The sequence below is a fragment of the Apium graveolens genome, chromosome 3 (genome assembly GCF_009905375.1).
Source record: "Apium graveolens cultivar Ventura chromosome 3, ASM990537v1, whole genome shotgun sequence".
In the NCBI taxonomy this organism is placed as follows: domain Eukaryota; kingdom Viridiplantae; phylum Streptophyta; class Magnoliopsida; order Apiales; family Apiaceae; genus Apium; species Apium graveolens.
This window is the reverse complement of record NC_133649.1, coordinates 282,504,511-282,529,242: the sequence shown is the minus strand read 5'-3', so window position 1 is coordinate 282,529,242 and position 24,732 is coordinate 282,504,511. Positions and strand designations below refer to the sequence as shown.

The 24,732-nt window shown below is 35.9% G+C and overlaps 1 protein-coding gene across 1 annotated transcript; it reads left to right on the top strand.

Moving 5' to 3' along the window:
- Positions 1-8,555: 8,555 nt before the first annotated feature.
- LOC141713475 (uncharacterized) lies at positions 8,556-14,144 on the top strand. The gene is made up of 6 exons (XM_074516910.1): positions 8,556-8,749; positions 8,838-8,999; positions 9,093-9,395; positions 9,503-9,580; positions 9,720-9,944; positions 13,816-14,144. The coding sequence occupies exons 1-5, from the start codon at positions 8,609-8,611 to the stop codon at positions 9,936-9,938; spliced, it is 903 nt and encodes a 300-aa protein (XP_074373011.1). The 5' UTR covers positions 8,556-8,608; the 3' UTR covers positions 9,939-9,944; positions 13,816-14,144.
- Positions 14,145-24,732: the final 10,588 nt, after the last annotated feature.

Genomic DNA, 24,732 nt, shown 5'->3' with positions numbered 1-24,732 from the left:
GGTATAAGTTAGGGGATCTTAATAAGAGGGTAAGAGTGTATATTATGCTAGATTTTTCATGATGCTTGCTAACCACCTCTCTGAGGATATTGTGATTGAGAACCCAATCAACAAGCTGAATTGTTGGGTTCAAGAAAGAAGAATTATTGCAGATCTTAATAGAGCAAACCACCACAAAAAGGTGCCCCTCTTCTATTTTCCAATAATGGAGGGACCTCAGGTAAGTGAGGTAATTTCTAATGTCTTCACTCTTCCAACCTCACACATTTTTTTGCCTTCTAGTGTAGTAATTGCATCTGTGTTATTGACCAGAGTGTTATTGACCAGATAGATGCCTACCCAAGCTACCAAAACAAAAGTTTCAAAAACAAAAACAAAGAAAGCCCCCTCTGGTGTCTCTCAAAAGATGCCAGTTGTAAAATCTACTAAATAAAAAGAGAGGAGTGTGAAGGTGGGTAAGAAAGGTGAGGGACGGGGTGAAAATCAAAGAAGCCCTAAGAATAAGGAAGGTGAGAAGAGTGTACGCAAACCAAGCCACACCCCAATTTCCTAACAAAATGTGGTTGTTAACAAGGATAAAAGCTCAATTCTAGTTTCATCCTCCCAAAAGGATGTAACTATTGAAACAAACTCCCAGCCAAGAGCACAGAACAAAAGGGGTAGGGACACAAGTTCACCACAAACTTACACTAGAAAGAAGAAATCTAAAACCCTTGGGGATGCACAGGGCACACACTCAGTGCGAACTGGAGCAAAAAGACCCAGTCACTGCACCATTTCAAAGTCAAATTGATGTGGCTCCAACAAATGTGGAGTCACAGCCAAAATCTGTACAAAATGAAACACCTCGAACACCAAATTCTCCCACACACTCATTGGATGTAGATATGATTCATACATCTCAACCAAATTCTTCATCTTTAACTCTGTTGGAGAAGCAAAAAATCCATGCAAGTGAGCATCATCTTCTAGATGATTTGTTGGCTCACTTGCCATTTCTTTCTGAAACTATTGAGACATCTGTGCCAAAGTTTTCTTCAATCTGCACAGAGTCTACAATAGTCTCCACTCTAAACTCATTCATTTCTACTCACTCGATGGATATTGTTCATCCGTCGAGTGGTGATTGTATCCCGACGGATGTACCTAACAGCAGTCATCCGTCGGATAGTCAAATTACTACCCCGATGGATATTTCTCATTCGTCGGGAGTCTCTGGACAACTTCAAAGCTCAACAATAGTCACAAGTGCAGATGACTTAATAATTGTACAATCACTATTAGGATTGAGGGAAGGTAGTGATATGAGTGAGAGTCTGGGTTACTCCTAGGAAAAAGGAGAGAAAAAGAGTGAATTTATGCAGTCCATTTCTTTGGGACTGGCAAAAGAGAGTGAGAGGAGTCCCACCTTAAATGGTGAAGGTGAGGGTGTGAGGGTGGGGAGCCAAGGTGTGACCTTGATACAAGAAAAGAGAGAACATGAGAGAATTACAGGTACATGAAAAATAAGGGTGGGGTCATTGCAAGTGAGTTAACGAATATCCAGGATGCAGACAGGGAGGGACTATCTCAGCAAAGTCAAGCTGTTATAGATTCTACCTCCTTGGATGCTGACACATTACTCATCCTATTCCAGCATATCAACTTCTAGCTGGACAGGGCAATGACAATGCAGAAAGGATGCTGAATTTGGTGCACACCACACAGTCTATGCAAAGAGCAAAGGATGCAATTACAACTATGCCCTCTACAGCTGGTGATATTGACTATGAGACTGGTGGTTCGGAAGATTTCTTTGGTGGTGAGGATGGAGATAGTGAAGAAGAGCCATTGGACATTGGGGGAGAAATAGGCCCTAGTTCCAGATCAGGCATGCCATCATGGGCCTTCTCCAAGAAATGCGATGAACATCATTTCAAGACCACCCTCATCCAACTCATCAGTCAGACACAGTCTGCTCTTCAATCATCCAATAATGCTAGCACCAAGAAGCTCCTGCAAGCACATCTTGCTTCTCTGCAATTACAATAAATCCATGGCTATCAACAAAGTCAAAATGTCACTTCAATCAAAAATGAGGTTGATCAACTCAGGTTGGACAATTCTGACAAATTGGAAGCTAGACTTCCAGACACAACAATGATGGACATCAAAAGACAGCTAAGGAAAAACTCTGATCTTGCTACAAAGGTGGATTCCCTGGATAAAAGGATGATTGCTATGGAAGCTTCTCTAACAGCAATTCATCTACATCAAGCACAACAAACAGACTTGCTACAGAAGCTAGTGGCTGCACAAACCCCCTCTTCTACTCAACTTGCTGATAACAAAAAGGGGGAGAAAGAAAGTTATGTTGTCTCAGTCAGCCAAGAGAGTTCAAGGAGTGGGGGGGAGCAAAAAGTGCTCAATATTCAAGTAAATAAAGCAATTGTTCCAACAATTGCTTTCACAAAGCCACCTATTAAAGATAGCATTGATCTAATCAATGAAGCAACATCCAACTTGAAAGAAGCTGAGAAGAAGCAATTGAGTCCAATAGACTGGAAGAAAATTGATGAAAATATTCAAAAGAAATTTGGTCCAATTCAGAAGCCAGACAAAACAGTCATTCATCACTCTCAAGTAAAGAATATTTCTGTGAATGAAATGAGTATGAATAATCTGGAAAAAGGCCAAACATCCTGCATCAAATCTCTAAAGGCAAATCTCATCATGAAGCCAAAAGTGAACTACTCAAAGTTTTTAGAAAAGAACCCTTCGGATACAGTGTATGAGACACCTAAGCCTAATGAGAAGAAACTGTTGGCCAGGTCAATAGCATTTTATAAAAATCCAGCTGATTCAACATTAAAAAGAAGAATTTCCAATGTTTTCAGAAATGGTAAAGAAATCTGTGTGGTGGCTGGACACCCTCAGTTTGTTGAAGCAAAAAGGGAAGAAAAAGGAAGATTAAAGCAAGAAAAGAAGCAAGCTGCTCTAGATGTTAAAAAGCTCAAACAAAAGAAGGAGCAAGCTGCTATCTTGGCCAAGCTACAAGTTGTGAAAACTACAAAAGAGATTTCTGCACAACCATCTAAAAATGCTGAATCTAAAGATAATAAAGTGCAAGATGCACCTCAACAGACAAAGAAACCAAGGTACAAGCAAATAATAAAGAAGAAATTGGATTTCAGTGATGACGAGATGGAAGACTACTTTCCCAAAAAGTCTACCTCTACTACAGCTCAAACATCCATGCCCTCTATGGCACATGAAGAATTCAAGATAGATCCATCCAAGAATTTTCATGGTGAACCTATCATTCTAAAGGATGAGCCAATAGACTGGGATAGTCTACCAATTCCTGAACTCAATCTACCTCAATTCATGAAGCCAAAGAAAACAAAGTCCAGAGCAATCAAGAAAGTGAAACCCTCAACTCTCAGATCTAAAACACTAGCCAAAGTTCCACCCAAAGTCAACAAGGGAGATCTCTTGTATATCTGTGATATCAAGGAATTTTCTAATCTAAATCTCTATCTGGATGAACTGGAAGAAGTAAGGGGGATTGATGCTTACAGACATCTTCCTGAAAGGCTAGTGTTCAAGTACAAACAAGGAAAAGAGATCACATGGCCACTTCACAGGGTTCTTCAAGAAAGCCAATATGTACTGATAAAGGTCTATTCATCCTTCAAGAAGAACTTTGGATTCAATGTGATTGCCAAAAGACTTGTTTTAAAGAAGATTGAAGAACTGAGGAGTATTAGAGCTAAAGATGCACTCCCAAGAACCTTAACTATCCCTTACACAGGAAGTAGAGTGCATCTACGGCCCTATTGGCTGATGTAGTTCATGGATGAAAAGGGAGTAAGGAGATTCTTCAGACTAGAGGACCAGTTGAGCATCTCTAGCAATGAGACTCTTCTGGAAATGCAAGAAATGCTTGATCTCTCAGAAGCTGATGAACTTGAATTCCAAAGACAGCTCCAAAATCAGATAGAAGAGAACAACAAGAAGCTTGGAAAGAAATCCAGACCATCAAGGAAATAGAATGATCTTCTCAGACTAGAGTAGCACCTTGAAAATGATTGTGAGCAAATCTTTGTACACTTTGTCTTGTCCAATTTTTAGTAAATAATGCAGCACTTTTCAGTTTTATCTACTACCTTTTAAATCTGTATTTTTAGGGTGTTTTGTTATCATCAAGTTTCTCTTAATTTATGGCTACAATTCTAGTAGGCAGAAATTGGGGGAGATTGTTGGGAATATTTTGTGAACTTGATGATTAGAGTAACAAAACACCTTAGTAGATTTAACTTAGTGATTTATGTAGCACTCGACGGATGAACAAATATAGTCCCGACTGATGATTCAATATAGTCCCGACGGATGATGATTTAACATCCATCGAGTGAGTAGCTTATGTAATAATAAGTCTTGTAGCACATTTCGGCAAACAAATTTGTGTAGATTCTGTAGTAGCATATGAGTCATGTTGACTACTATTAGATATGCAGAATAGGTTGATTAATTGTAAATATAAGATGTCTTGTAATTCTGCATAAGTGAAATGGAGTCAAATGTCAAATAGCTACCCGACGGATGATCAACAAAGCTACCCGACGGATGATCAACAAAGCTACCCGACGGATGACAAGCATGTACCCGACGGATGATCAATTCAAATATCCTATTGACAGTGACAACACAGTCACATGCGTCGGGTGTTTGCAAAAGGAATGTTGCAGCCTGTTTAGCAGGAATTCAAGAACAAGAAGCATTACCATTTCCATGCAATTGAAAAGATATTCAAAGATGCTGGAAAAGAGTAGTGAAGCAGCATGGAGTTAGACTAGATATATTTTATTTTATTATCTTGTCTTATTCACATGTAAACTTGGTGATATATAAATCAAGTGTAGCTAGTAGAACAAATAACTAAGCAAACACTTTTAGAAGAGAAATAGAAAAAGCTGTAACTGTTAAGAATTTCTCTGTAGTTTGTTTGTTCACTTGTAAAGTAGCTGTGAATTGATATATATATATATATAGGCAAATTATCCCCAACCAACTTGGTTGGGATAAACCATCCGCAATGTTTCATTGCGGGCTTCCGCAATGTTTCATTGCGCAGGTGAGTACTACCGCAATGAAACATTGCGGCAGCTGTATCCTATCCAACGATGGCTGGGGAACAGCTCCCATATATATATATCTGGTGGATACTTTCAAATTCACCAGAAAGTTTTAAAGACTTGTGTTTTTATTACTTTGTGTTTGATTTACTTAATTCCTTATTCCACATTCTGCAAATCAAAACACTTATTTATATATTGAGATAGAACAATTTTATAAATCTTAAAAAGTTCCAAGAATTACATTCTAACCCCCCTTCTGTAATTCTTGTTGTATTATTAGGGACTAACAATGGCCAACAAGAAGCTCATCATGATTCTGGAAACTGGTTTAAAAGCAAAGAAGAATAAGAATTTTGAAGATGTAGATATGATTAAGCAGTTGGGGAGATATCTAAGTGATGCTGAAGCCAACTTGCCCAAAACTCAAATCAACAAGGATAATTTGGATGATGATGAGCAGAAGAAAGATGATCAAAAACCTTATGGCTCAAATCTAAGTCAATCCACTAAGGCAGCTGGAAGAAGGGTGAGAGAAGAAGGAGGATGAAAAGAAGAATGATGAAAAGAAGAGAGCAAGTGAGAGAAAAAGCAAGAAGAAACATGATGGCTCAGAACCACAACAAACCCTAAAAATCCAAAAAACTCTAGCTCAACCTCTAGCTCAATCTTCCATGCCAAAAACCTCAAATTATCAAACCACCTCTAACCTCTAAGCCAAAATTTCTATACAAACAAACAACAAACAAATTCCTAAAAACACCAATCACCTCAAATCAAACATCTCTAAAGAAAATCACAAACTTACCTTTAGCCAAGCCTTCACTAAAAATCAATTACAAGTCTATTGGGAGGAAACCTAAGAAAGCCAAGCCTACAGAAAAAGTCGAAGTCACTGAAAGGGCCATCTGGAATTGTTTCAAGCAAAATGACTTTCAACCTTTGAATTGGTGCATCTCAGATGAAGATTATTTTCAACAACTTGCTGAGGGAATAGTTAGAGTCTAAGTTGTATCTCTAAGGGAAGTTAGAATTTACTATGAAGATGGGTCCTTCACCTTCCTTGGCTGCACCTTAATGAATTCTCTCTCTCCCACAGAAATCAAGAGAGTGATAAGCTTGCTAAAGGATACAGATACTGCTACAAGAGCATAAAGATCAATTTTGGCTGAGTGGCTGATTGTAAGAGAGGAAGAAGAAAAAGAAATGAAGCTGAGTATGAGGAAAGAAAGAGAAAGTATGACAAGGAAATTGAAATGTTCATAAAAAGGTCAGAAGAACTGAAAGCAAAAGGAATGAGCAGAATATCTAAGGATGGGAAGTTTCTAAATGTCAAAGCTGGCCAATTCTCTAAATTTAGAATTGATTTACTAAATAGTGGTTATCCAAAAGCAAACAGAATCAAACTTGTAGAAGCTCTAAGTGGGACACCTATTGTAGAAGAACTTAAAATTCTTGTTCACTTAAAGGATCTCCTTAGAGAATAAATAAAATAAAAAATAGTCTTTACCTGATGCTTGTAACTACTTAAACTTTGTAAATTTTCTAATGTATAAAAGTTGTACTTGTGTCAATTTTTATGTAATTACTTTATTCTCCATCATAACTTGGGGTTAGTCTTGTTAACAAGCATGAATTTGTGTTAAGCTATCTTCTCACAAATTGGGGGAGATTGTTGTGCAAGACATGTCTGTACTTTAACAAGACTATGTCAAATTGACAACCCTAAGTAAGTTGTATTGTAATCTTAGTTTGTATTTTGTATTATAACATTTAAAGTTTGTAAAAATGTCAAAGAGCAGACTTGAGTCTTTTTGTTTAAAGAGTATCAAGCCTAAGAATTCTATCTGGAAGAAGATCAAGAAAATCATGCCTCAGAAGAATTATGAAGAAGCTTGGAGTTGAATAAATCTGTTTTGATAAAAATATTCTAAGTCAAGATCTCTACAAATCACATATTTAGTGTTATAGAGAAGTCATTCGAGAACTCCAAATGACTTATCGAGAAGTCAGGAAAGCTACTAGAGAACTCAGAAATATCGACAAGCCAATTGAAGATATGAAGATTGGAGATATCGACAAGTCATTTCTTCACTAGAGAACTCAGAGTTATCGACAAGTCAAATATCACTAGAGAACTCTGAGTTATCGACAAGCCAATTATCACTAAAGAACTCTGAGTTGTCGACAAGTCAATTAGTCACTAGAGAACTCAGAGATGTCAACAAGCCAAAGTGAAGACATGAAGTGGAGAGATCTCGACAAGCTAAATTCTCTTATAGAGAACTCAGAGACCTCTACAAGTCAAATCTACTATGGAGAATTAGAGATCTCGATATGTCAATATACTTATCGAGATGTCAAGATCTCTATATGCCTAACTGGAGATCTCGAGGTAAAATCTCAAAGTACAAATTGCAGACCAGTTCAATATCCAAGATTAACAATCAACAAACAATCCAACCAGCTGGATTGACAAGTCTACAAAAAGTTGCTTGAAGGATGTGTAAGATCAATGATGAAGATTAATTGACAAAAGAAGATCAAAGTTAACACAATGTGCAAAGATATCCTAAGCCAGAAATGAAAGATATACTTTTCCCCAAATGGAAATGATTAGTGACAGCTTACTAGAGTGAATAACATGTCTTATTATACACTGTATAAACCAGTAGTTAACTGAGATATAAAGTTAACACTGGTCCTTTGTTAGTAGTAACAATTTAGAAAAGAAGATCTTGTATTCCTCTCAAGAAGAAGCTAAACTCTTTATCAACAAAGAGCCTAAAATTTTTGTAGCAAAATATTCTTAATTTTAATATAAAATTAAGTGAGTTTTGAGAGATCTGTGTTCACTGTTATTATTTGTTTAAATTTCAGTATTAACACATATCACTACAAGATTTACATTTACTTTGTTCAAACCATAAATACTTCAAGAAAAGCACAAAACACCAAAAACACATTCACCCCCCTCTGTGTGTAATTCATTACCTAACACTTATCAACTGTCTTTTACCCATATTAATTAATTACGAAATTAATTAATATTCAGGATTTTGGGCTCCTTTAAAATGGACTTTTATTGTCAGCCAAATCCGGGTATAATTAATGCGATATTAATTACGCAATCAGGGGTATAATTAATGCGATATTAATTACGCAATCAGGATTTATTTCACTCTCTATCAGTTGGATAACTCAACTTTTTAAGAATTTATATTTTGTCATTTCAGGGATTCGATCCTCGCTTGTGCCGAGAATTTACAAGAAGATACTAATTTGTAAGATTACAAATCATATTTATATATTTATATAAAACTAATTATCAATTGGATTTCCCATTTGACAAAGAAAAAGGAAAGAAAAGTCAAGAGTCCAGTACCGTATAGAGGTCCTGGGCCGCTTTCGACCCGATTTCTTTAATTTATTATTTATACAATCAAAAAACGAAAGAAGAAAAAAACGATTAGAACAATTAGGGTTCGACGATGAAAACGAATCGCAATTACAATCCAGCAGATGACATCTCTCGCAAGAAGCAGAAATTAAAGAACGCAGAATCTGTAAATAAAGAAGCAGCATCCAGAAAAGATCTGGCTCGTTACTTCGAAGATGTTAAAAAAAGTGAAGTATGTCAATTTCTCAATTTTTATCTGTACTAGTTTGTGTGTTTTGTATATTATATATTTATTTTTAATCATTTACATGTAATTTCAGTGTTTTGAGGTTGGATACTATCCAAATCTCGATCCTGTTTATAGCTATACTCTGATGGTACGCAAAATTTACGATTCATCCGACACAGATGAAAACAACCTTGAAGATGACTTCTTACTTTATCTTTCCAAGTTGGCTATTTGCTTTTTTAACATTAGGGAGGTTTGTCCTCTTAATCGACATTATTATCGTCCGTTCTATTTACATGATAGTACTCTCCTTTTACGAATTTACACTATACTTGCGTACATACAGGATACATATTTTGGCAATGTCAAAGTCGTCATGGCAACGAATTCTGGTGTTAAGAATGAGAATCACTATATCACTTTTCAAGCCTTTCTCTCTACAAGGACAAGGAGAAGGATTGCTGTTACCTTTCAAACACATATAGTTGTTCAATTTGTTAGTAGTCACCCTATTCCAGGGTTTGAGATTATGTTTGTTAGGATTAAACCCTCTGATGCTCATCAAAACAATTCTAATAACTCTCAACAAGGTCAGCCCTGTGAAATTGTTCAGCAGCGCCTCTCTCAGGTCATCGAAACATACACCATTGTATGTTTACTCTATTTCTCTTAGCCAGCGCTTCTTTATTGTACGCGCGTGTGTGTATATATGATATATATATATATATACATATATTTAATGTCTGATCATTGTAGGATTCTGAATTGGAATCTCGATACAGTTTAGCCCTTTACCTCTCCCAGTATGCTCTTCACGACTATAACCTCAGCAAGGTCTGTCTCTAATTCTTCATTTAAATTATTCACTTTGTAGTTATGCTCCCCCCCCCCCCCCCCCTCAAAAAAAAGAAAAAGAAAAAAACCAACCCATCAATTATTATTATCTGACTATCATTTTAAACTACACACACAGTTGTCATTATCTGTTGCAAAGCATGACATTGACTCGCTCAAAGTTGTTGAGCTAATGAAACCTGTTGCGGAGGTTCCAACTTACCGTATCACTTTTCAAGCCCCCTTGCGTGCTAAGACTAAGATGAAGAATGTTGAAACTTTCATGGCTGAAATATGCCTGCCTTCCCTCTTCCCAACTACAAATATAAAGTTTAAAAAGTTTCAGAAGCGGAGGTGATAACAGGTAATTCCATCCCGCAATCCATCTCTAATTTTTCAATGTATCACGGTTTTCTTTTAGTTCATGTTTTTGTAACTTGAGTTTTCTATAGACTTGGAGATTTTACATCTGTATATGTTAAATACCTCTCATTTATTTTTCTGTCGATGAATAAATTAGAATATGTTATGGATCAAGGATCTGGGGGTCCATGTGAGATCTAAATATTTGTTGGTTTCGGTTAACCTTTGGTTAAAAAAAATGTCTTGCTGCCCCACCCTTTTATACATAACAATGTTATTGTGTTTGTGGCTAACTTAAGGATGATTTTTCCTTTTGTTTTAGTTATAATTTTAAAGATTGAAACCATGGAAAACAATTGAAATATAGAAAAATGTGGATTAGACTTTAAGTTGATTCGTAACCGCTCTTCTTAATACTCGGTACAAGTAAAAAGTTTGTTATGATGAAGAGAACAATAGTCAAATTTTACAGAATCAATTAAAGTTTTTCTACTAATAATAAAATTATTACCTCTTCGCAGACTGAGCACCTATGAGTATTTAATAGAGGTCCTTATATTGCTTTATCATGATAGTATAAGATACTGATAAAAATTTATTTATTTATAACTATACATTTTATTGACTTTCTGTTAGAATTTTACTATATCCAAGTTTCTCACACTTATAAAGGGTTAAAAGAAAGTTTCATCACTCAATTTGGTAAAATGAATCTGGTCATTGAACTAAAAAACCTTGGGAGATCAAATCAAAGGCTTATATATCTTTTATATGTATAACATATACCCTTATATGAAATTCTATGTGTTTTATTGATGGTAATTGATTCTGGGATATGATTCATTGTAGATGTATGCTGTTAATATGTCAATGTAATGCAGATTGCAGGGCTGAATGCTACAATTTTTTTGGTTGTAACGGTTTTTCTTGATAGTTTACTTTGATGTTAATATAATATTTACAATTTTATTATTTTTAAATATTGTGGTAAACTCCCGCGCCCATAATCTCTGTACTATGATCCCACACCTGTATCCTTGCTTCCTAGGTTGTAAAGAACTTCAAAGTTTGGAGTGCCATAGAGTTATTTGATAGAGGTTAAATGATTTGATTTACAGGGAAATGACTATCTAATAATATTGAAGTGGCACATATCAATGTAAATTGGATACTTGACTCGCAAGAGTCCAAGTCCTTAGTAAGATTTGCATTCTTACTAGTTATCTGCTCAATTGGAAAGTCGAAATAGACCTTGATTGTTAAACTATTCGAATTCTTTGGGGACAAATAACTACATTTCTGGCACCAAGTTCAGTTATTTGATGTCAGAGAATTAGAGGCTCGTTTGTCCTTTTTGCTCATCCATGCATAGTACTAGACTATAAAAAAATCTGGATACTTGATCATTCCCTCTAGCTATATTAACAAGCAACACACACTTCAGTTGACTCACATAGCAATTAATTTATTTTATACAATTTAATTAAACATAATAATCCATTTTTGTGCTAGTCAGACTATAAAAAAAAATCTCTGGATACTTTATCATTCCCCCTAGATATATTAACAAGTAATACACACTTCAGTTGACTCACAGCTATTATATTATTTTATGTTATATAATTTACTTAAACATAATAATCCTTTTTTGTGCTAGTTGAACACACTCACACCCTGCCTTGTCTTTGACAAGGCTCGAATCCTGACATGTTGTAAATGTAGGGAGGGAGATACCACTACACCCAAGAGGTGTTGCGGTGTTGCGTAAACCTAATAATCTTCTAGATAGTGCAATTCATATATTTATGTAATTTGTCTTCCCACATAGTATGTACATATACTGGGTTGTGAAGATTGGTGAAACCAATATTTTTAGCTAGAAAAAATTACACATGTACCCAACAAATATAAAGATAATTTTATACTAACAAATTGGTTAGAACATACAAATAGGGGTAAAGGAAATGGTTAAAACAGGGGGATAATCCACAGAGAATCAGCAAAAACACAAAAATCTTTGTATTAATTCAAATACTTCAATTCTATTTCATAATATAATAAGAACATATAAGAATGCGAGAGTTTATAAAGATAACTATTACTTGGAACCCTTGTAATTTCCTAGAAAACTAGATACATTTACTACCATAAATAATTGGAAGAAAACAAATCTTTTCTTATTCTCAACCATGTTCCAGAATCCTGTATATTTATGATCTAGAATATATTTATATATGTGTATATATATGTTTGTATATATGTGTGTATATATATATTTATATATATATATATATATCTGTGTGTGTATATATATATGTATCTGACTGATCAATATAAAATATATACAAACTACTAATATTTTTATTCTTCATTTCACATCAAGCAGGGGTGCAGCACTTACGTACTGCACTGCGCACCGGGTGCGGCGGTGCGCCGGGGTGTGGCGTCATACGCCCGGGGGCGCCACCCGGCGTATACGCGTATTACATGCCCGGGATTCGGGGTAGTGATGGAGAGGGGGTGCGGGGCGGGGGGGGGGGTAACTTTGCTCATTTTTCGGTCATGGTAAAACAATGAAATCCAACTCTGATTCAAACCACGACTTACATAGACGTACTTACATAGACGTACATAGACTTACATGAGAGAGAGAGACATACATGGAAGATTGGTTATTATTCAATCGATTTGTTGTTAGGCAACTTGTTTGGTAATCGATATATCTGTGCATATATATGATAGGTGCATGTATGTATGTATTGCATGTCTATGTCTGTTATTGATAGAGGTGTTCAACTGTCCAATAGATCTAAACGATGTCTTTTTGTATATGTGTGGAGTGTGAACCTGTACTTTGACTTTATATTTTGGATTTGAATTTTAACTTTATTTTTTCAATTTTAAATGGTCAATTCTTATCTGTAAGAATAAAATATAATGTTTTTAAAAAATTAACAGATCTAATAGTGAAAATTGATGGTAATGAATTTTTTAATTAATTACATATATAATATGATTTATATATATATATTTTAAATTGCCGTATCCCCCGCACCAGAATCCCCATTTGAATTTGCCGAATCACTGTATCCCCGCACAGCACAGTTTCACATCATTCTCCCCGCCTTTGAAAAAAAATTCGGCCATGAGTTTTAGAATATTTTAGAATCAACGTACAAAGAGATGATTTGTCATAGCACTTAAAAATATCAAATCCCAACTCCAGAAGCAAGATAGATCTTCAGAGACAACTCGTGCAACATAAGATTTTTTGATGTGGTAGCAGTTTTCAATATGTTGTCAATGCCTAGAAAATCAGTATGTTTCAATATCCTCCTCTACCATTTCTTTTTGAAATGTTATCACACAAAAATTTGTAAACTTTGCCAACTGAATTGTCTTCATCAATCAAAACAGGGCAATATTTGCTTTACCATCTAGGTGTTGTCTAATAGGCTCTCTTGAAACATTTTCTCCATGAAATTCAGCAACTTTAAGTTTTAATAGCCTTTCACCTCTAGGTCGATGTTGAGGAGGGGACGGGGAGGCCTTACAGGTGGAAGTAGAGGATTAAGCGGTACACTAAGTTTTTTTAAAATTACTTTGAGTGTTGCCTGCACATCTTGCATTTGCAAACTCAGAATTTTCCGATTAGCTGGTCTTTTTCTTATTGCTTCCTTGTTAAGTTGTGTAATTCATGGACTTGGCATGCCCTATATTACTAGTCAATGCAAAACTGGTTACGTATTTTCTTCGTTTGCCTGTATAGCACATACAGACGTTATCTATATGCTTGTCTATTTTAATGATTTCCAAGTTGGTTTTATCTCTCTTGCTACGCATGTCCAATGTATCTGTTTATTTTCTTCCAGATATGGATTTTTTTGTGAAGCCTAATATGGATGTGTTGGAAGTGAAGCCACTGGACCTATTGGAGGAATATGACATGTAGAATGCTTCTTTTGTAATTCTCGGTTTCTCTTGTTTAGAAGCTTAACGAACTGTTCGACAGGCCGAGTCCTGTTTAAAGTTTGGTTTGGATGGTGTTAACAAATTTAAGCTGGAAGCTTTATACTGTGTCCTGTGTTTAGGTTACTTTGTATCAGATGGTGTTTTTGGTATGCATCTAAATGCACTCATTTTTAATCTTCTGCTAAAATATTTTTAATCTTTTTTTTTGACACTCCGAATGTGTCTTTTATTTGTCAAGTTGCTTTATAAGATTTTCGTTGGCCACTGAAGTTAGTTATACAACACGGTTATTAATATTTTTAAAAAAGTTATTTGTACAACACGGTTATCAATATTTTTAAAAAAGTTAGTTGCAGTGTACTTGATAATTTATGGTCAGTTCGGTATTGCTGTTGGAGTTCAATAAACAAAAAGCTGCTTCAAAAGTGTTTAGAAAAGCTTGTACTGATTAGGAAGAAATCAATTCGGGCCAGGCTTGGTAATTTTTTTCGGCTGATAGTCAATTGACAAGTTTTATTCATTAGTTTTTTTTTGAAATACATGATTTCTTTTAAAAAAATATTTCGAAAATACAATTGTTTTTAAACTTATTTTCAAAAATTACAATTCTTTACACTTCATTTTCAAAAATTATAAGGAACTTGTTACATAACTTTTATTTTATTTTTATCAAAGTTAGATTTTAAAATTGATTCAGTTGCAAACTTGAAATGTAATTAATGTAATCTTAAAATTGACCTTTTAAAAATGTGAAATTAAGTTGCATAAGATTGCTAAGTGTATTTATGATACACGTAATTAAGTCGCATAATAGCAGAGATTGCAACGATATTTTTGAAAATTAAACTTAAAAACTTGTTTGTTTAAATTTTTTTTTTGAAGATGATAGTATTTTTGAAAATAAGTTTTAAAATTTGATATTTGGATAATTTCCCTTCATATTATACATTATAAAACAATAATAACAAATTATTAAAGAGTTAATTGTACTTTGCAATCCCCACCTTTCATTTAAAATCAAAACAGTATACGTACTTTATAATTTGCAATCCTAAACTTTCAATATCAACTACAACATGCATCCCTTGCGGTTATAAAATTGAAATTAAGATGTTAATATTGATAACTAAAATTTCAAATTAATTAAAAAATTTATTTTAATGCACCTTTTACATGAAAAAAATTATAGCTACTTTCTATTAGTAATACTCTAAATTAATCATAATGATAAATACTTAAAATATATTTATTAAGCAAACTATATGTTTATATATATAATCATAAAGTTTCTAAATATATCTATATTTTAAAATTTTAAAAATTATACCGAGTAATAAAATAATTGACATTAATATTATTTTTATAATTTGAAATTCTAAATTTTAGTTTAATTTAAAAATGATAGGGAATAAATAAATCCTGATTATATAATTAAATATTGCATTAATTACACATGATTTGGGCTACAAGACCCAATAAAAAAAGATGTATGACATTCAGACCAAAAATGTCAACACATTGATCAGGCCTGATGGACCAGATCAGGCCTGATAGAACAAAGAAGGCCCAAAACCCTGAATATTAATTAATTTCGTAATTAATTAATAAGGGAAAAATCAGCTATTAAGAAGAGTCCCAATAAGGACATAAATCCTTGTAGATTAGCCTCCAAGGGACCTAGAAGGATAAGGAATCAGTTTCCTACCACTTAGGACTCCAAAGTCCATTCTAATTCTGAGACTTGACTACCAAGTCTCCTACACCAAGTCCAATTCAAGGACTCCCCACATCTATATAAGTGGCCTCACCCCACAAATCAGAACTACGTTTTTTGACTTGATCCTTGGTAATCAGCAAGGTACGTAGGCATCTTGTTAAGGCAGATCGAGTCACGAAGCACAAGAGCAGTCAAATCGAACCACGAAACTCATGTTCCTTAGTAATAAACACATCATTTATATACCTTAGTTTTTAATCCATAACATTTGACGCCGTCTGTGGGAAAGCACAACAACAACCATGGCGAGAACACGGAGAACAATTAGAGCCCTTGAAGGAAGAACACCAGCGGGGACAACCCAAGTGATTTCGTCAACCGTGGAGGTACCTCCTCATTCAACTTATACAACCACCCAAGGAGAAGCCTAGATAGGGGCAACTGAACCTCAGCCACAAGGGACGATTCCCTCGGCTACTTAAGGTACGAATCCCCAAGTTCAACAACTACATGCACCTGTGAATTCTCGACCCATTGGGTATGAGTATTCAACTGTTGTGACTACTAACCCCCATATGGGATGCCCCTTTACCCCAAGGTTGGAGGAAGCGGACATGCTGGGCGGAGTGAAGCACGAGGGCGATCGCCCCCCTATATACAAGGTTTGGCTCCTATCCCTGAGGATCAGTAATTTTCTGGTCCTTACACTAAGAGAGACTCCGAATCTTCAGATGATGAAGTGGCCCCAAGAAGAAGTCGTGCTGGCAAAGAGCCGATGGCTGATGGTCGCCAACGTCCTAGGAGCACCCAAGGGACGAATTCCCAAGAAGTGCAGGAAAGGATCAGGGCTCATGAGGCTGAGATTCAAAGGCTGAAGCGCGACTTGGAGGCGCACCAGAACACCAGACCCCCAATACCTCCAAGGGGGAGGAATCCTCCCCCTATCATAGACCTGGATGGTCCAATACAGAGAAGGACTGTTGTCCCAAGGGCTGATCCAAACAATCTTCTTCCCCTTGGAGATCCTGATGATCCTACCCCATCATTCACTGAAGAAATAATGAATGCCCATATCTCAAGGAAGTTCAAGATGCCCACTATTAAAGCTTATGATGGCACTGGAGATCCCGCCAATCATGTCAGGATATTCTCTAATGCACTGTTGCTACAGCCCGTTTGTAACGCCCTCCAGACCCGGGGTATAAGTCTGGGGGTTACTAGCTAATCACCAAACATGTATAATCTGATTAACAAATAATAAAGAAATGAAACTAAACCCCTTTAACACTAACCAGGACCTTTTTAGGTTGAAGTATGAAAACAAGAACCACCAACTACTTTTATTACAAACCAAATTAATATCTCACAAACTCTCTTTATTACAAACCATTGTCTAATTCATTTTAAACTAGGTTCAGCTTTTATTAAAACACACACACACACACTATCTAGTAACACTCCACCTGCTCAGGCAACTCAAAGCTTTCTTCCTGGATTGGGATCAACACCTTGGGTATGAGAGGATCCCGAGGCTTGACCCGCTTCTTTACCACTCGAGTCCTGATGGATTTCATATTTCTTCTTAACTGAAAACAATAAGGTGAATAACAACAAAAGAAAGGTGAGCCAAAAATTGCTCAACAAGTCCGCAAAATATAAACAGTGTTAAAGCAATTTAAATGAATCTGTATCCCAGGTATATCTGCAAAGATATAACCCCGCAAGAATAGAAAGAAGGCCATTTCTGGCGAATACAAACGAACTAAACTGGACTCAAGGTTGCATCTATACCCTGCTGATCAGCCAGGATACAGTGCAGATCTATATCTAACTATATAGATCCCGTCGGGCACCCAGACACTACGGCCCATTTCAAGGATCCGGTTATGTCCCGGTTCTTAGGATTAAGTAAACTTAATCCCCAAAATATTATTATCCAGTCTCTGGAATAGCAACCGGAACAATCGGTATGCTTTGATATATTCTAATCACCAGAATATATCTATAATTGTGAGTAACAATTGGAATATGAACAATGAATTCAAATGAAAAGAATAAATCAAGAATCGAAATGAAATATGAACAAGAGAATTAAAAGAGTGCAAATGTAATAAGAATCTGAAGAGAATATTACTATTATGAAAAATAGAATAGGGGAGAAACTTGCCTTCTGCGCGACTCACTGCAATTAAATCACTTTCGTCTATCACCTACTCGACCTGCCTTGCTGGCTTAGCTTCTGTTAGCAAAATAGACTGGTTAAGTCATTTTGTACTTCAATTGCATCTTGAATCGACTTCATTTCGTCCTATTATCTACCCATACGCTTATGACTGACTTGTATATTATATATAAGCAAGTAAAACTCGATTAACCACATAATACACATAAGCACATAATCATTTTTATAGTTAAAATAATTTTTAGAATCAAAATCGACTCGCTAATTGCTCCACTGATCACCATCTGCCGCATTTCCCATTTTTTCGGAATTTTTCGGACTCGTCTCGGCACGCACTTCGACTGATAATCAAGCAATTAATAAAGTCAACTAATTTCTAGAAGAAATTAAGCTTTAGTATTATTTTTAATGAAAAGAATTCATTTTTCTGAGTCAAATGGCTTTCGTTTCACTCAAATCGGACTAACGGTCTAATTAATATCAATTAAACACTGATAATTCACTTTATTATTCACTATAAATAATTATTACAAATTTTTAAATCCTAAAATAATTTTTAAATAATTATTTAAGAAAATCAAAGTCAAAAATAATTTTTCTATAATTTTTGGAGTTAAAATGAATCAGTTATAATTTATTGAAAGTTATTTGATTAATTATCGAAATAATTAATCATTTTTAATAATTAATAAATAATTAATAACTAATAAATAATTAATAAGTGATTATTTAATAATCTAAAATAATTAATCCCTAATCATTAGGATTAATCACAATTTATTACAAATATTTACAACTTATTCTCATTTATTCGTTTAGATCGATTATTTACAAATAATAATCGATATCATTAACTGACACGTTATTTATCGAACAATTAAGTTATTATTCGAATCAGAATTCAATTCATTGATCAACTTCTCGCATTTCTACGAGTTATTCGCATAATTATTGAAATATTACGATTATTATTACAATTATACGATTTAAATTAACTATCTGTATTTAATTATTCGTTACGAATAATTATTACAATATTCTACGATTAATTAACTATCGTCCGAATAATAATAATAATAATAATAATAATAATAATAATAATAATAATCGAACTTATTATTCAATTACCCGTATAAATACGAGTTACTCGTTTTATTCTCTAATTATCGAATCTTTTCTTGTAATATTCGATAGATTTTAATCTGTAATTATTAATTATTTACTTAACTATTAAATAATAAACAAATAAGTATATAATTAAATAAGTAGTTAAATAATTGATTAAATAACTAAATTCGAATTTTATAAATTAAGAAAATAATTCAGAAACTATTAATAATATTTTACAGAATTTAAAATTAATTTTTAATTGCTTTTCAGAATTAATAAAAACTAATTCTGATTTTAACATAAACTGAAATTCAAGTTAGGGCTTTTTAAGATCAAAACCGGGTTAGTATTAGGATCCACCGGGTCGGGTCCGGGTTGGCAAGAACAACCCGCCGGTGTTCTTCACAACCCAGAAACCGGCGAGGTTCCGGCCACCGGAGCTCGATTCCGGCGAGGCTAATTCCTGCACGAAACAACACGTTTTCATTCTGTTTTTGCTGCTAATCAATTCGTCACAACTCCAGCTGCACATCCCTGTCGTCTTTCTCGTCCATCCACCCTTGTGTCATCTTTCCCGGTGGAACAGAACAAAAACCGGCGAGAATCCGGTTAGCTCGATTCGTAGCCAAAACGGGATCGTTTGGATCGATTCGACCCTCTATTTCATTCAAAATCACACCAGCAATTCAACCATACCAACATTTAATCCTAATAACCCCTACAACTAATTTTCCGATCAAATCAAACAAAAGTCCGACCAAAACTCAAAATCACGATTCCATACACGAAAAATTACAAATAATATATCAAAATAAAGCTTATTACTTCTACAATCAAACCCCCATACTCTAACATATCTCAGTTATCTCTAAAATCAAAAACGATTAAACAAAGAAATACATAAACCCTAGATTTAGTCCTATTAATTCAAGCAATCGTCTGTACAATTAATTAGCAGGAATCGATCATAAACCATCAAATAAAGCTATTCATAACATCAATTTCAACAAATAACCTCAGAATCAAAAAGTACCAAATCGGGTATAAACCCTAGAAATCGAAACTGAAAATTAACACATCAAAACATGTTTTTGATACTAGAAACCGAAAGAACAACTCGAGAGGATCGATTTGGATACTCACATCGATCGATTTGGTGCTCAGAAACGTTCAAAATCACCGATTGATTTCTGACCCGAATTCCGACCCGAACTGTTCTTCAGAGAATTTCCAGAAATTTGCAGAATTTTTAATAATTAATTAATTATAATTAACTGATAATTAGGCTATTTATAGTGTGAAAAATAATACTCCGAAATAAAATTAAGGGGCTAATTATATATTTAATAAAAATATTTGGCCCTAATTTTCATAATTTTTGGGTATTAAAATTTAATTTATAAATATTTTATATATACAATATATATGCCAAAATTTCCCAAAAATTGTGAATAATGCAAAAATACAAAGAAATGGTATAAATAAAATTCCTATAATTTTATAAAAATAAAAATGTGATTTTTGTGGGGTTTTTAACACCCAATGGAGCTCGGAAAAGTCATTTTTCTCAAAACGAGAATATTTATAAAATATCTAGATGTTCAGAATAATGCGATGGTAAAAGCCGTTTGATGAAAAATAAGGCCCATTATTTTATTTGAAATACTGGCTTTAAAATCATGGTTTGGGTCGTAAAACGTTTGAAATGAAAGCGATGAATGCGAAGTAAAATATATGAAAAATATCTTAAAAATACAGAAATGACACGGAATGCACGTAACACGTAACAGTTAGGGCTTGACAGATAATTACTCATAATAACACATTAGTACACATATTTTATTATAATATGATATAATACAGACGTAAATTTCCCAGGCGTTACACCGTTAATGACGCTATTAAGTGTCAGGCCTTTTCTCAAAACCTGTCGGGTATGGCTCAAAGATGATATAGTCGTTTGCCCCCAAACTCTATCGTGAAAGATCGAGATATTCGTTGGTCTAAGCCCTTGAAGGCCGATCCTGCCAAGCTAGATAAGAGCAAGTATTGTAGATTTCACAAGGATGTTGGTCATGACACCGATGAGTGTAGGCAACTGAAAGATGAAATTGAGTTCCTTATTAGAAAAGGGAGATTGAACAAGTACACTGGAGATGGAGGAGACAGGAGCAACAACGTGAGAAAAAACTTTGACGATCGAAGAAGAGATCAAGAAGATCAGGGGCGAAATCCCCAACCTAGGGGACCGGTGATAAATATAATCTTCGGAGGACCGCGATCCCGAGTGCCTGTGATAAACACAATTTTTGGAGGACCAACTGCTGCTGGATTATCCAAGAACTCCAGGAAAGCGTATGCCCGAGAAGTTATGCATATTGTTGGGGAAGCCCTGAAGAGGGCCAGGACAGGATTAACAATGTCTTTTGATGATTCTAATCTGGAGGGTGTGAAATTTCCCCATGACGACCCGCTGGTCATAACCCCGATAATAGGGAACAGCCCGGTGAGGAGGATCCTTGTGGATAATGGTGCTTCAGTGGATATCTTGCTCCATGACACCTTTTTAAGGATGGGATATAATGACTCCCAATTGACCCCAACTGACAAGCCAATATATGGATTTACGGCAGTGGAGTGCCCCGTGGAAGGGATAATCAAGTTGCCAACAACCATAGGACATGAACCAAGGCAAGCAACTTAGATGTTGGACTTTGTGGTGGTGAAGACTAGTTTGACTTACAATGCTATCATGGGAAGAACAGGGATACACGCCTTCAAGGCAATCCCTTCTTCCTACCATTCAGTTATGAAGTTTCCCACCCGGGATGGGATCAGAGAAGAGAGAGGAGATCAAAAAATGGCTAGAAGTTATTATGTGGCCTCTTTGAGGGCAGATGGAGTTGGGGGCAGGTTCTTCCTATTGAAGATCTGGATATCCGAGAGAATGATGAGAAAAGAGGAAAGCCATCATAAGACTTGGTTTCGATTCCTTTAGCCCCCGAGGATCCTGAGAAGGTGACTTTCATTGGAGGTGAAATTTTTGCAAGAAAATAGTGACGTGTTTGCATGGTCAGCAGCTGATATGCCAGGAATAGGCCCGGAACTGATTACTCACAAGCTGAATATGGATCCAAATCGGAAGACAATGAAGCAAAAGAAAAGAAGTTTTGCACAGATAGGCAAGAAGCTATAAAACAGGAAGTAGAGAAGCTTTTAGACGCTGGTTTCATTGAGGAGATTCAATTTCCGGAATGGTTAGCAAACCCTGTAATGGTGAAGAAGGCCAATGGAAAATGGAGGATGTGTGTGGACTTCACTGATCTGAATGATGCCTGTTCTAAGGACTGTTTCCCATTATCAAGGATTGATACTTTGATAAATGCCACTGCTGGGCATGAGATGTTGAGCTTTATGGATGGGTTTAGTGGATACAATCAGATCAAGATGCACAAGAACGACATTCCAAAGGTATCATTCATCACTGACTTTGGTGTTTATTATTATCTTGTTATGTAATTTGGTCTCAAGAATGCAGGAGCCACCTATCAAAGGTTGGTAAATAAAATTTTTAAGGATCTTATTGGCAAGACTATGGAAGTCTATGTTGATGACATGTTAGTCAAGAATCTAGTAAAGACTGACCATATAACCCATTTGAGGGAAGCTTTTGAGGTCCAGAGATACCATAAGATGATGTTAAATCCTACGAAGTGTGCTTTCAGAGTAGGGTCTGGAAAGTTTTTAGGATTAATGGTCTCCAAGAGAGGGATCGAGGCCAATCCCGATAAAATAAAGGCAATCCTGGACATGAAACCACCAAAAACTATCAAAGTTGTTCAGAAGCTCACAGGAAGGGTTGCTGCGCTGGGACGATTCATCTCCAAGTCAGGGGACAAGTGCTTGTCGTTCTTCAAGTCCTTAAAGAAGGTTAAAGATTTTGTATGGAGTGAGGAAAGCTAGAAGGCATTCGAGGAGTTAAAGAAATATATGGCTCAGGCCCTTTTGCTGGCCAAGGCGGCTTTGAATGAAGTTTTATACTTATATTTGGCCGTCTCAGAGAGTGCCTTGAGCGCTGTATTGGTTAAGGAGGAACTGAAAATCCAGAAACTTGTATACTATGTCAGTAAAATTCTGCATGGAGATTAGTTGAATTATTCAACTATTGAGAAGTTTGCTTTAGCCTTGGTAATGGCTTCGAGAAAGTTGCGTCCTTACTTCCAAGCTCATAAAATTGAGGTGCTAACAAATCAACCCCTGAGAAATATCATTCACAGTCCCAAGGCTAGCGGGAGGTTGATCAAGTGGGCAATAGAGCTGGGAGAATTCGACATTAAGTATAAACCACGCATAACAATAAAAGCCCAGTCATTAGCTGACTTCGTGGTGGAATGTACCATACCCAACCAAAAAGTCGGGGGGCAGGAAGATACCATACCTCAAGACAAGGAAGTTGATAAGGGGGACAAAGAACAGGATGATAAGGAGAAAGAATATTGGGTGCTCTATTTTGATGGAGCATCAAAAACAAATTCAAGTGGAGTAGGTTTGGTTTTACAAAGCCCTGATGGGTTCTTGATTGAGTATGCCATGAAGTTAGACTTCCCGACCACAAATAATGAGGCAGAATACGAAGCTCTGATAGCTGATCTTGGCTTAGCAGAGACACTTAGAGTCAAGAACTTAAAAGTCTGTGGAGACTCGAAGCTGGTCATATCCCAGGTAAAGGGAGAGTTTGAGGCAAGGGATGATACGATGGCTAAGTATGTCCGCCTAGTAAGGGCTGTGATGATCCAATTCGATGAATGCCATGTTGAGCACATCCTAAGGGAGGAAAATGCTAAGGCAGATGCATTATCAAAGTTTGCTTCATCTGAGATAGAGGAAAGTTCAGGAAGTGTATACTTTCGCGTTCTGAAGACACGGAGCATTGATGTTAAGCTTGTAGCTTCTATAGGTCTGGGGATGTCATGGATAGATCCCATTTAGACTCATATTCAAACCGGATGGTTTCCAAATGATGCTACTGAAGCACGGAAGTTGGCTGTTCGAGCACTAAGATACTCTTTGATAGATGGGATTTTGTATAAAAGATCTTTTGTGGTTCCTTACTTAAGGTGTCTCAGGCCCGACGAGGCACGCTTGGATCTTGAAGAAGTACATGAAGGCATATGTGGGCAACACTTGGGGGGCAGAGTGCTAGCTCATAAGATAACCCGTTTAGGCTTCTATTGGCCGGAAATGATGGCCGATGCCAAAAAATATGTGAAGAAGTGTGACCGCTGCCAGAAGCATGCACCTGTCGTTAGACAACCCCCCGAGATACTGACCTCCATCAACTCACCTATCCCCTTTGCTATATGGGGAATGGATATACTTGGGCCTTTCCCCATGGCCACGACTCAAAGGAAGTTCTTGATTGTAGCCATTGATTATTTTACTAAGTGGATTGAAGCAAAACCCTTGGCCAAAATCACAACTAAGCAGGCTGCACAATTCCTGTGGGAAAATATCATGTGCCGGTATGGAATTCCCCGCATCCTAGTTACTGACAATGGGATACAGTTCAATAATGAAGAATTCAAGAAGTATTGTGAGGAGAATGAAATTGAATTATGATTCACCTCTGTGGCTCATCCGCAAGCCAATGGGCAAGCGGAAGTGGTGAATCGGATAATCCTGGATGGACTAAAGTAGAGGATCGAGAAGTCGAGGAATAATTGGGTGGATGAGATACTCCCAATACTATGGGCCTATAGGACTACCTGTAAAGTCACGACTGGAGCAACGCCCTTCATGTTAGCATAT

What these genes read in the sequence shown, in the direction of transcription:
- LOC141713475 (XM_074516910.1), top strand. Translation starts at nt 8,609, where the DNA reads ATGAAAACGAATCGCAATTACAATCCAGCAGATGACATCTCTCGCAAG. An exon ending in GCTTTTTTAACATTAGGGAG is followed by an intron (nt 9,000 to 9,092) that starts GTTTGTCCTCTT and finishes GCGTACATACAG; the next exon opens with GATACATATTTTGGCAATGT. An exon ending in ACGACTATAACCTCAGCAAG is followed by an intron (nt 9,581 to 9,719) that starts GTCTGTCTCTAA and finishes CTACACACACAG; the next exon opens with TTGTCATTATCTGTTGCAAA.